Below are 13,624 nucleotides of genomic sequence, written 5' to 3' on the forward strand. Positions count from 1 at the left end.
GTGCCTTTATAGTTCATACAGCTTACGTTTTAAACGAAATAACATCGGACATCTGGATAACATCAACAGTCACTGAGCTCGACAGGGCATAGTGAACAATCCCGACATTTTAATCGACATCTTATTTTCCATAGCCAGACGACTTCTTCGGTGCGCCATAACCGGAACTAGGGGCGCGGTGGCCAAAGCTGGGAGCGCTGTAGCTGGAGCTGGGAGCTTTGTAGCCAGAGCTAGGGGCGCTGTAACCAGAGCTAGGAGCGCTGTAGCCAGGGCTAGGGGCCTTGTAACCAGAGGTAGGGGCATTGTAGCCGGTGGTGGGAGCGTTGTAGCCAGAGCTGGGGGCGCTGTAACCAGAGGTAGGGGCATTGTAGCCAGAGGTGGGAGCATTGTAGCCAGAGCTGGGGGCGTTGTAGCCGGTGCTGGGAGCGTTGTAGCCAGACGACACGCTAGGAGCGCTGTAACCGGAGCTGGGAGCGTTGTAGCCAGAGCTGGGAGCGTTGTAGCCGGTGCTGGGAGCGTTGTAGCCGGAGCTGGGGGCGTTGTAGCCCGAAGAAACGCTGGGTGCATTGTAGCCAGAACTAGGAGCGTTGTAACCAGAAGTGGGAGCATTGTAACCAGACGACACACTGGGAGCGTTATAGCTCGAGCTGGGAGCGTTGTAACCGGATGAGACGCTAGGAGCGTTGTAGCCAGAGCTGGGAGCGTTGTAGCCGGAGCTGGGGGCGTTGTAGCCAGAGGACACGCTGGGAGAGCTGTGCCCAGTTCCATGTCCACTCAGCCGAGTCGATCCGAGACCGTGACCTCGGGTCACAGCTCCGTGACCTGAGGTCACCCGTCCGTGGCCGTGACTGAAGCGACCACCTCCATCAGCCAGGCACAGCCCGACCAGCAGGGAAGCGGTGAAAACCTGAAAGGAGATTAAAAAAGTTATTTGATTTTACGGAAATATATGGAATGTCGCATTTTGCTACATTGGCACTAAAAACGTTTCTGAAGAAGGAACACTTCAGTTCGTCTAGCATGAGCGAATCTGTTACATGGACATTGCGACCAAAGTTACCAGGAGTTGACGGCTGTGAAAATATCCCGTTTGTGTGCACATCTCACCTTGGTGTAGAGCATGTTGCTGTCTGGGTCACTGTTGCCCGAGTGTGTCGCTGCTGAGACAGCACGGTCGTTTTATGCCTCTCCCTTTCGCGCGGGTCGAGTCAGGGGCAGAGACCACGACCGTTGGGCGTGGCCTTCAGCCTGGACACTTTCTGTGTTACGACGAGGTCCAGTGGAACCAACGGAGTATGCAAATCTATAGCGGCTGTCACCCTAATCAAACAATCACTCAGCATTGTGTACGGGGACAAGTTACGAAATTTACAGGAAAGGCGTGAGGTATGCATGCATCGGTAGATATAGACGGGTAGATCTGTTGCACTTCTATAGTCACGCTGCTATTGACTGACCCTATTCCGCCGGGGGCGGGGTAAGCGCAAAGCCAACCCCGACGCTTCTCTCGCGATTGTTCGGAACGCGTTAGCGAAAGGGGGCTTAATTTTGGCATACCCGCGCCCCGTAGGGGGGGGGGGGCGAAACGGCCCCCCCCCCCCCTGTCTTTTTCCGTCAATATCTCCTAAACGGCTGGAGATATCGCCACCAAACTCTCAGAACCCCTCCGGGCATCAATTTTACACATTGAGAACAAAAATTTTCCAGAGACTTTGATAGGTTGGCCACAAATGACGTCAGGATGACGTCATGTTCTGCCATTTTCGACCAAAAAAAGACCTTCGCGAGAAGAGCTGTCATGCCTACAGCTTTGAAGATACAGAAAAATGATCAAGACATAAAAGGTGTAGAATTGACAGGGTTACAAAACTGCTATCTCGGATTTTTGAAATTTTTGAGTTTTGACCCCCAAAAATAAAAAATGCTATTTTTGGACATATTAGACATATTGGACTATTATCATGGCTTCGGAAATGAGCTTAGACCATCACAATTCACAGCCATCTATGATCCGCTAATTCATACACTCCTTGCCAATATCCGATGCTTCAATTGATCCGATACTTAATCAATTTTGCATTGATGATCTTGCATGATTTTATATATTACGCCACTATGGTAGGTATCTTGAGGTCATGGGAGTTATTTATCAATCACCCTTCAATCAAATTAACCCGCGAGTTACTGGGGGAGCTTAGAGCTACCGCGCGGCTACCACTTTTTAGCCGCACTATAGCTAAAAAATGGCGCAGTTTTGGATTGCTGTGGAGGATTGATCGACGTTTGTTGTGAGGAACTTAAAAAAAAATCGGTCGAAATTTTTTGAGATATCGAGGTGTTAGTGACGTCATTATTTTTGAATTTTCGCCAAAAACGGCATTTGTATTGGAGAGTGGGACAAATCGCCCCCGTTAAGCTAAAAAAAAACTCTTGTGGACGAACTTGATAAGATTCGTTGCTAAGTAAACGATTCTATTGAAGTGTAGGCATTCATTTTGCCAACTGATCAAATACACATACCTCCCGTAGGATTCGTTTGTTAGGAATGGGGAATGATACGCGATACGCGTTTCCTCGTGCAAGTCATTTCGGGCATCTTACCCCGTGGGTGGGTAAGAGTAAGACGCCCACCCCGAGGAGAGAGATGCACAAAACTCAAACGGCTCACGATTGTTTGGAACACGTTAGCGATAGAGAGCTAATAGTTGACATAACTGACTTTTGATTTAATCAGGATCTTTTGATACCAAAATTTTTCCAGGTCAATTCATGAACTACTGATCTGTGACACTTCCTTGGTTACGTTGCAAGCGAGCCTCTGCTTGGTCCAAAAAAGTCGAAAAGCTCTCAGTGCGAAGGAATCTTTCGTGGTCAAAGTCGTGGCACTGGAGCCTTTTTTTGATAAGTTATTCATCTAAACCCGGATACCTATAAGACCATCTCAACTGGCTGGAATCGTGAGAATTCATCGCTCCTCAGTTCTTCATACAACTTGGAGTATTTGACCTTACCTCAGAGGTCACCTGTTTATTTGAGACATGGAGATTTGGTTTCGGTCGCTGCGTTTTGCAACGGCGCACTTGTCTTTTTTTCTGCGAAGCTGTAGTTGATTACGGGCGAAATGGCGAGGGGAATTTCTACCATGACCGGCGACCGCCCTCGGCCGGATTTTATGTCGAAAACCAAATGGTGTGATGTGGGTGGACCTTTTCCAGGAAACTTATAAGGCCATTAACTTTAAGCGTATTATCTGAGATGAAAATTAATTTAGCAAAAGCAATAAGGATTTTGGCTGATATTGCATTGCTCAACTTACCTACACTAGTTTAACGGACAAAAGAAAACAGAAAAGTAACACGAAAATCTCTTATTCTTGAGCTCAAGACCAACAAGACCAAATAATATCCAAGTTTAGTTACCTTTTAATCAAGGTAATATGGGATTCGGTATGTTCAATTCCAATCTCACAGAATAAACCGAAATAATTATGCATTAATGTACGTTTACCCAATATTTAGTTCATCCCTTGGTGTATTGTAACACTACCGTAAAAATGGATGCCGAATGGCTGAATCAAAATTCAACAGTGAATTCTTTCTAGAATTGTGTCGTGTCATTTTTTTCGCTCATCGGTCCATGGTTTGCCACTAGATCTCGTTTATCCATTTGCCGTCTAATGTCCCGTCTTCTGAAGCCTGTGGCGGGCCGTGGCTTCTGCTCGTCCCGGTCCGGTTTTCCCCATGCCGCTAGTTTATGGGTACGGCCACTTCGGGACAGGTCGGGTCGGAACGGGACGGGACGCGCGATTGCGTCGGTCAGGAGTTACGCGGTCCTTTATAGCCCTGACTTGCCGTTTCTGCGGGGTCGACTGGCGTTACACCACGAAGGATAAGAGGTCGGTTGGCAAGTGTAGCAATCGAATCGGGTTCACTAAAAGCTAGTCCTTCGCTGTTCGGTTTAGATAAATCGATAAGACATCGAAACCATTTTTGTACATACTTAGGTATCCAGTTGCTCGAATTATAATGCAAAACCATATTTGGCTAGTACTGGGCGATAACCATCGGCGACAGATGTAGCATCCATAATACCAGTAAAACGCCTTTTGGGCGAAGGACGAGCGGGCGAGAGAGTGAGCCCTGCACGTGCAGAAGGGCGAGAGGGTACTTCCAACGGGCTTGAGCAAAGCACCCTTCTAACCGGTCGCTAGCGGTGTACCAAATTTGAACGCAATCGGCCCAGCCGTTCCTGAGACCTGGAAGCGGCATTCTGCACGTGCGCACGTGCAAACGGGGTCCAAAATGACCTTTGCACGACACCCTACTAACCGGTCCCCAACCGTGTACCAAATTTGAGCGCAATCGGCCCAGCCGTTCTCGAGATCTGGAAACGCCCCCTTGCACGTGCGCACGTGCAGTAGCACCCTAACCCGCGACCTGGTGGGGGGGGGGGCTATTTTTTGCCCCCCCCCCCCTCCAGACTTTTCGATATATCTCCAGAACCGCTGCGCCGATCGTCACCAAACTTTCAGTACCCTCCCGGACATCAATTTTACACATTGTGACCAAATATTTTTCCAAAAGCTATGATAGGTTGGCCGGAAATGACGTCAGAGTGACGTCATGTTCTGCCGTTTTCGACCCAAAAAAGGGTTTCGCGGGAAGAGTTGTCAGGCCTATAGCCTTGCAAATACAAAAAAATGATAAAGACATAAAAGCTGTAGAATTGACAGGGCTACAAAATTACTATCTCGGATTTTTGAAATTTTTTGATTTTGACCCCCAAAAATCAAAAAATAGATTTTTTGGATATAATAGTCGAAAAATCCAAAAAGTTTTTGAATTTCGCAAAAATCGGAATATATGTGATAGTCCCTACCGCCTTACATCCACATACCAAATTTTAGATTGATACCTCTTTTTTTGGCGAAGTTATAGCGAAAAAACTGATCAAAATTGATGACGTCAAATTTTCAAACTCAATTTTTAGCAATTCTAGACGCCGTAGCGCAAAACAAAGACCACCATTAGACTCCCCGTGACGAGCTGCATCGAATCAATACCCATTTTATGCAAAAATATCAACTTTAAAATTTGACCTTTTTTGGCCTGACCTTGACCTGACGTTGACCTGACCTTCACCAGAAAGTAACCTAAGCCGTACCTGATAGTCTTATAACCAACACCATTGAGCTGGAAATGAAAAATTGGCCATAAAACATGCATCACACAACCTTAGTAAAGTTGGGCTCATGTGACCTCACCTGTGACCCTTGGTGACCTGACCTGTGACCTGACCTGGTATTGTCAGTGACCTCTAATAGCAACATATCTACTAGGCAACTGACGCCCTATCGCTGATTCTCGACAAAATGCGTTTTCCTCGGTGTTATAGCGCATTCCCTAGTAGAACCGTGAACGGTGAAACATTTCATCTTTGACCTGACCTGTGACGTCATCGGTAACCCCGAGGTCAATGAAATTTGGTTTCCTTCGACAAATTTGACAGGCCTTTCGAACGCCGTTTGAATTTTGCGGATCCGTCCAGTAGTTTAGGAGATACGAGGGGGGGGCAAAAAATAGCCCCCCCCCCCCCACCAGGTCGCGTTATAAACAGACCCCACCAGGGCGCGGGCTAACCGCAACACATGGGAATGCATTCTTTTAACCGAAGGCCTCGGCCCCAATGCACAGTGGGGATTTTTCCGATCTAGCACGTATTTATTCGTAGAGGGCAAACCATAGGTAGAATTGTAGCCAGATTGTGCACAGATGTTGGCTGTTGTGTCCTGGTGAGAATTTTACCTGTAAATGTGCATAATCAACATAGTATAGGGGGTTCAATTGGACCCCTCGCTCAGCCGTTTGGCCCCTGATCAAGCTAGAGCTTCGCGGAAAAGTCAAACGTGCTGCCTATGACGAAATTAGGCCGAATATATCCAATTTCAAAGTCCAAGGTCATAAGCTGACTTTCCAAGTCAGTTTAATGACCCAACTAAAGTTGGGAAATCGAGACCTCTTGAAACTTCGCAAAGTTAGGGTGTTACGGGGTATTTTGGGGTGCTGATCACGAATTTCATGTTAGTTTTGATCACAGACGATGTCTTTATGCATTTAGGCCAGGTCGGGTCAGGTCAGGTTAGATCAATTAGTAGGCGTCCTGCCGGCCACCCATAGTTCAAGTGTCACCTTCTACTGATAGCTTCGTAACATGGAACGAAGGCACTAGAACTACTTCGTAAATATTCAAATGGCTGCTAAAATCGAAATCAGCACCAAAAACTACCCTAGAAACAAGTAAAACTCGAAAAAAGTGAACCAAGGTCATCAAAAGGTCAATGACCTTGACTTGACCTTCACGTGACCTTGACACCCACCATTATGCATGGCACCAACATCATTTCACATATTTGAACGTTTAAAACCACAAAAAGACTGGAAACCGCGGATAATGTGAGCTGGCATACGCCGAATCGCAATTCCGGCCAAACATGGTCTCGAGAAATATGCCACAGGTCAAAGGTCAGTTGGGTCAGAGTCATGAAATTTTTAGGTTAGATGTAAAATTGATGATCTCGAGGGTACCGAAAGTTTCGGCGCGATCGGCCGCTTTTTGCGCGAGTAATTTGCGGAAAACCATAGGGTTTTATCCGACCCCTTCCCCCTCCTCCTCCCCACAAGTGCGATGGTTAAGGTTACGGTATGTATAATTTACGCTTGTCATCCTATTCCTAATGAATGTGTCTCAGAAATATGCATCATATAAATCACGAAGTAAAATTATTCGCCTATGTCCGGAACATACCTATATCGTGCTGTTTGCCCTAGCGCTCCTCGAGTGGGGTGTTAAGATACTCTAATGTGAATATTCCGTGTTCAGGCAAGTTTCGGCAGCCAAACTAGGCGTTGTCTTGTGCAGAAGAAAGTGGCGAATTCGATAGGATATATTTCGGAGTGGAAAAGTGTGGAGAACATTGTTGATTTCCCACATTTATTTAGAATACCATTCCTTCAATATGGTGTCTGTAAGGGCTTTTTTGTAAAGGGCATTTTTGTGACCTTAGTAAGGTTGTGGCATACTTTCTGTTTGCCATTCCATTCCTAATAAAGGTGCCTTTCAGACGATATGCAACTTTAAGACCTCGCAAGATTAAAACCAACAGGACAGGACAATGAAATTGAGCTATACTTTCGGGCCTTGCTGAGCCCATTGAGTAATCATGAATGAGTGTGAACTTTGGGCGCATTTTTCCTAGTTTTGCTGTGGACATACAGATAAAACAATGCCATATATGAAAAATTCAGACATTTCTTAGCCCTACTGGCACAAAAAAAACAAAATCCAAAAAAATATTTTTTGAATTAATAGGCGCTAGATCGGAAAAATCCCCACTGTGCAATGGTGCCTGAAAATGTCCCACCAATCGGGCACGCATGGTCCACCGCCGTTCAGTAAGGAACGACACAAAACGATGAATTTGAAGCATTGAGGCAGTTAGAAGCATGCGATCATCGAGGAGATATCCCAGAAAGACGTTAAATAATGCACGAACAAGCTTGAAGTCATAAATAACCTTCAAACGGTCCATCTGGCGTATGTGCAGCCTCTGAAGAATCAGTCTTCAGGGAGAAAGAAAAACAGCGAATCAGACACCACCAGGGCCGCCAGTATCGAAATCCTCGACCTGCCCTTCATAGACTTCTAGTTTTTTGGACCCAGGAATGGCAGATATAACAAGAAAACATTGGAAATATCTGGCAGGGCTAAAAATGGGTGATAGGAGCCTTTTCAGTCCGCCTAAAGGGTCTAGGAGTCCACGGTGCTGTTCAACACGTGCTCAGGCGGGCTGATTCGTGTCGGTGAGAGAGGGGGCAACTTCAAGCACAAGTAAAATACACGATGGACGTTCCTTCACATCGTGTCTGCATGAAATCAAAATGTCCCAGAAAGCTTGTCATCCTGGTATATGATTTTGCAATATATATTTATATTTTAATGCCACTAGACCTCATTACTTTTTAACAAGTAAAAAAAAATCACCCTGGCTTTTTTGTTTCTCTCAAGCAATCACCATCGAGGCACAAAACTATATATAACTGTTGATGCGATAACATTTATTTCAAAACAGCCACATGTCGCTCGTTGACTGCAAACACATTTACAGTGCTCACTTCTTGCTGACACACAAGCATTTCCTTGACCTTTTCGCAGCATCATTCGGGCGGCTGTTGGATTAGATTACCGATCCGAAAATCACAGAGCAAACTGCGATTATCTAATATTTGCGATCCTTATCGAGGCGTTTCCAGAGGCTCCGGCCACTTACCATGACCAGTTTTAAGCGTTAGCTCAGTCATAGATAACATGCGCCAGATAGATAACATGATGAATCTATGGCTTCATCAATCTATGGATTCATGCTAGCTATGACTCAGTATTGTCAGATTGGTCCAACAGTGAGATCTGTATATATATATATATGTTACAGACCGTATGAAAACCCAGTCCGTTTGCAAACGGCCTGGCCCAGTCAGGCCGTTTGAAAACGGCCTGAAAAAGCCGGCCGTTTGCAAACCGCCTGAAATATCAGGCCGTATGAAAACGGCCTAGGCAGTTTGAAACGGCCTAGACGGTTTGAAAACGGCCTAGTCAGTTTTCAAACGGTCTGGCGAAGCACAACAGGCTCTGAAGATTGAACTTAATGGATCCAGGTTGGTCGATGATCAGGGTGCATCCATGTGAATGCTTGCGCATTCCATGCCGAATGACTCGTCTACGTACGTCGAACATTTTCTTACTGTGTTGATGCTGGGACGGGCCGTTTTTTGACAATATTACTAATTATACAAGTTCACGGTCCGCCTGTGCACGGCCATCCAGTTGATGGAGCCTGGTGAAGCCACTACTGGTGAGGTCTGGTGAAACGTATCACTACAAGACTCACCAATTATTTTGCGGCATAAAACGCCGGAGCGCGCAATGGACATCAGAGTTCACAGCAGTGGCGCGGGAGCCGGGGGGGGGGGGGCTAGCGGGGGCTGAGCCCCTCCAACTTTTCATGCTAGGGGGGGGCTCGTAATGTATTTGAGCCCCCCCCCCCCCAGCTGGAGGAATCGAAATCGGAAATCTACCAACATAATTTCATAGATTCATACATAGGCGCGGGAACCGGGGGGGGGGCAGTGGGGTAAGCTTGCTCCCACAGCTCTGGGGCCGTGAGGGCGGTGCCCCACAACTTTTCATGAGGTCAGGAACCGTTGGGGCAGCTTGTCCTCCCCAAATTAGGGGTTGTGGGTCACAAAGGAAGAAAGCATGTAAGTGAAAAATCCACCTCTTTCACTGGCTCGGCAGCTCATTTGGCAGATTAAAGGTAGTGTGCCAGCTTTCTTGGACCGTATGGAGTTAATGGCCCAGATAAGGAGAACCGGATTTTTAGAACTTATCCATACCTTCAAAACTCATGGAAACGTCTTAAATTCTTCAAATTTTGAGTACCCCAGTGCGAAATTCGCCCCGACGGGTTGTCGGTCGTACCCCAACCACATTTCACACCACTATGAACAATAAATGCACACACTGAAATCGCTATTACCGATATGCTCATCCAATCAAGTTTCGATAAACCTGTTCATCATCATCTCCTGCGGTTTTGAACACGCCTGTTAGGTGGCTTCTGATGCTCGTCGAGGTCGGAATTTCCAAATACGCGTGGTGCGTCGAGCCGCGCGCTCTGACTTCGGCCAAGAAAAATGCGTCAGCTGATCATTGTCATTTCTGCCACTTGCGTGTGGTGAAATGGGGTCATAACTTATAAGACGGCTTTTTCATATCAATTATTTACATAAAATCGTATTTCAAACCATAAATAATGTTCGACAGCCAAATAAAAGAAACAATACCAATACGGGCTTACAGTTTAAGGCTCGACATTGTGTTGTCTACGATTAGACAGCTGATAACTCATTCCCGTACGTCGTATGGTCGTAACACTATAATGACCTTTGCTTATTGTCACAAGTGCGCCGCATTCGCGATTGTTGCCCGACGCCTGTTTGCAGGTGAGCCCACTACAGTTGTTATACATATCTAAAAACCGAAAAACTTTTAGGCGAAAAAGGCACTATTCCAGGCCCATTTTTGATTTTTTTTTGCGATATTAGGTAAAAACAGAAGCTTCTTATCCTAGGAAAATAAAATGGGAAATCTTTCAAAGGTGGCACACTACCTTTAAAACCTTTATTCCAGGTTGCCAAAACGGTAGTTTCTTTACTCAGCTGAGACGGAATACCTACCTGACTTTTTTGCAAATATTTTCTCTTTTTTTTAAAGGCCAAGGTCTGAAAATAAGTGGCCTTGAAACCGGTGAGAAAACTAGAATTGGGAGTACCCTAGGTTGATCTACATTATGGTTCCACCATTGCGGTGGAAGGCGAAACTTTGAAGTCCGGGGGAAGCCCGGGTCGACCGGGCGCTATACGGGCCGGGTCTCAGTTCTGCTAATCTCCTCCTGACCAGGCCTGCATTCGTCATCGGGAAAATCAGGGAGAATTTCCGGAACTAGCGAGAATCATCGGGGATCACGAACGGTATCGCGATAACGAGACATGCTGAAGATAGGCGCTCAACAACAATTTTCCGACGGAGAATATCCGAGTGACAATATTTTTCGGGATGCCGAATGCACCTCAGGATTTCATGATGCCATGTAATGTCATGAACGGTCGTGCTTCAACAAACTCAACATTGTCCAGCTGTAACTTTATGCAGACCAGATTGTTTTCAAAATGCCTAGACCGTTTGCAAACGGCCTGGTGTCTGGAAAGTTGTCATACGGCCTAGACGGTTTGCAAACGGCCTGAAATTTCAGGCGGTTTGCATACAGCCTGGAATTTCAGCCCGTATTCAAACGGCCTGACTTTTCAGTCCGTTTGCATACTGACTGGGCTGTCCAGGCCGTTTGCAAACGGCCTGAATCGGGCCAGGCCGTTTGCAAACGGCCTGAGTTTTCATACGGCCTGTAACATATATATTTTTTTCGACGAAAACATCTCATTCCAGTACCGGTAATCGATGCACTTATCTACAAGAACACATAGCAATGTGAACGAGCATAAAACATTTCCAATTTCCATTGATGTACGAGTAATCGCATTGCGTTTATTATGGCTGGCAAATTACATGAGGACAGATGGCACGAGGAGCACTAGCGGCTATAACCGTTGTAACTCTGCCCGTACTGTTTGGGAGGGCCATAGCCGGGACGACACGCTGGGGACATTGTATTGGGAAGACACCTGAGGTGCGTAGCCTTGTTTGGGACCGTTGTAGGTGGTACTTGGGGCGTTGTAGCCAGTGCTCGGAGCGCTGTAACCCTTGTTCGGGGTACCGTAGTTTGTTTTCGGGGTGTCGTAGCTGGTCTTCGGGGCGTTGTAGCCGACATTCGGAACATTGTAGCTTGTTTTCGGCGTATCGTAGCTCGTTTTCGGAGCATCGTAGCTTGTCTTCGGGGTGTCGTAGCCAATGCTAGGGGTGTTGTAGGTTGTTTCGGAGTATCGTAGCTTGTTTTCGGAGCATCGTAACTTGTTTTCGGAGTTTCGTAGCCTGTCTTAGGGACATCGTAGCCAGTGCTAGGGGTGTTGTAGCTTGTTTTCGGGGTATCGTAGCCCGTGCTTGGAGTGTTGTAGCCGGTGCTAGGGGCGTTGTAGCTTGTTTCGGAGTATCGTAGCTTGCCTTCGGGGTGTCGTAGCCAATGCTAGGGGTGTTGTAGTTTGTTTTCGGAGTATCGTAGCTTGTTTTCGGAGTGTCGTAGCTTGTTTTCGGAGTTTCGTAGCCTGTCTTAGGGGCATCGTAGCCAGTGCTAGGGGTATCGTAGCTTGTCTTCGGGGTATCGTAGCCCGTGGTTGGGGTGTTGTAGCCCGTGCTAGGGGCGTTGTAGCCTGTTTTCGGGGTATCGTAACCGGTGCTAGGAGTATCGTAGCTCGTTTCGGAGTATCGTAACCGATGCTCGGAGTATTGTAGCCGGTGGTGGGAGTATCGTAGCCCGTGCTGGGAGTATCGTAGGTCGTTTTCGGAGTATCGTATCCGGTGCTGGGAGTATCGTAGCCAGTGTTCGGAGTACCGTAGCTGGTCGGCAGGTGTGGGACGTTGTATTGCTGGTTGGGCGTCTGGTAGCCGGAGCTGGGAGCGTCGTATCCGGACGATACGGCGCCGATTCCGGGGCCGAGATTGGGCTGGAAGGAGCCAAACGACACTCCTGGGTGGCTGAATTGGCCGCCCACCAGCTGACCAGCCTGGTGAGTCACCGGTCCGAGACCGTGACCTCGGGTCACAGCTCCGTGACCTGAGGTCACACGTCCGTGGCCGTGACCGAAGCGACCACCTCCATCAGCCAGGCACAGCCCGACCAGCAGGAAAGCGGTGAAAATCTGAAAATCGGGGAAATGTAAGAGAGCTTCCAATCGAAGTATATGGCGGAGCACGCGCAAAGTAAAACTTGGCAGAGGTGGGTGAATATTGAACTGCATTGATCACATGTGAACATGCGTTATTTATAGCTTGAACGTTGTTTTTTGCATATGAACGGTCTTATGTAACGTAATGATATAAGGAAACACAACCAAAAATGTTTTATGTGAGCAGCAGAAAATTTAGGGATTAATCATAATGCCAACAATTACGATATCGATTGCACAGAAACATGAATGATGAAGTCACTTGAATCCTTGATGTCCAAATTCCAAGCATTAACGCTATGTAGTATGTCTTAGGTCACTGCAACAATGAACGTGATTCGGAAACTAATACACATGCACTAAGCAAACTGTGGTAACACTTCCTCACTAAAATGGGTCTCTGTTGAATCTTGGAGATTCACTCCAATATCCTACCTTAGTGAGCGCCATGTTGACAGCTGGTGCTCGACACTGCGAGTGTGTCTGTCTGGGCCAATGGGTGCTCTTTATAGGTAGCCGCGGACTGCTCGCTGTGCAATCCGTGCACGATCGGTCCCAGGCTCTGTCCACTGTGCACTGCACGGTGCACGGTGCACGTGCTGCGCGAGCGGCAGACCACGCGGCGCGCGGAGAAAGCCGCAGGAAACAGACTCTCTGTGTCTGATCGTTATCCGGTGGCATAGCGTCGTCGCAATCGGTTACGATGAACAAATGAATGGTGGGGTTTCGACCAAAAAACGGAGAGATCGCCGTCATTGTCAGCTGCCCGAGTTTCCGGTGACCGTGTGCTGGTAGGTCATTTATGTCAGATCGGGGATATTGTAGTTTTGCAACAGGGTACCCAGTTAACTATACCAGAGTTGCGTTAGGTTTGCTGGGAATATGTCCCCGTACATACACATTGTATTAATTATGTCATACCTACATGCCTTTGTTTTAGACACATGGACATGTTCCTTGCAAATCTCAATCGTGCGTTATGGAGCAGCATACTGTATTTCATAATGCCACAGAACATAAAGATATGGGCGCTACAAAGAGACACTTGATTTCGTCAACTGACCTATTATTAAAACTGGCATGCAGAAGACTTGTAGGTAAGTTGTATGACATGTCTCTCTAAAAGCTGCTTACGCCGTTATGTGCCGCAAATAGCCTCTTCATGCAGTTTC

The 13,624-nt window shown here is 47.0% G+C and overlaps 1 protein-coding gene across 1 annotated transcript; it reads right to left on the reverse strand.

Moving 5' to 3' along the window:
* On the reverse strand, positions 1–1,197 carry LOC122375367 (pro-resilin-like). The gene is made up of 2 exons (XM_043354719.1): positions 1,108–1,197; positions 1–907 (listed from the first exon to the last, which is right to left on the reverse strand). The coding sequence occupies exons 1-2, from the start codon at positions 1,120–1,122 to the stop codon at positions 122–124; spliced, it is 801 nt and encodes a 266-aa protein (XP_043210654.1). The 5' UTR covers positions 1,123–1,197; the 3' UTR covers positions 1–121.
* Positions 1,198–13,624: the final 12,427 nt, after the last annotated feature.

This window comes from Amphibalanus amphitrite, unplaced genomic scaffold (assembly GCF_019059575.1).
Source record: "Amphibalanus amphitrite isolate SeventyFive unplaced genomic scaffold, NRLGWU_Aamphi_draft 001824F_arrow, whole genome shotgun sequence".
NCBI classification, from domain to species: Eukaryota; Metazoa; Arthropoda; class Thecostraca; order Balanomorpha; family Balanidae; genus Amphibalanus; species Amphibalanus amphitrite.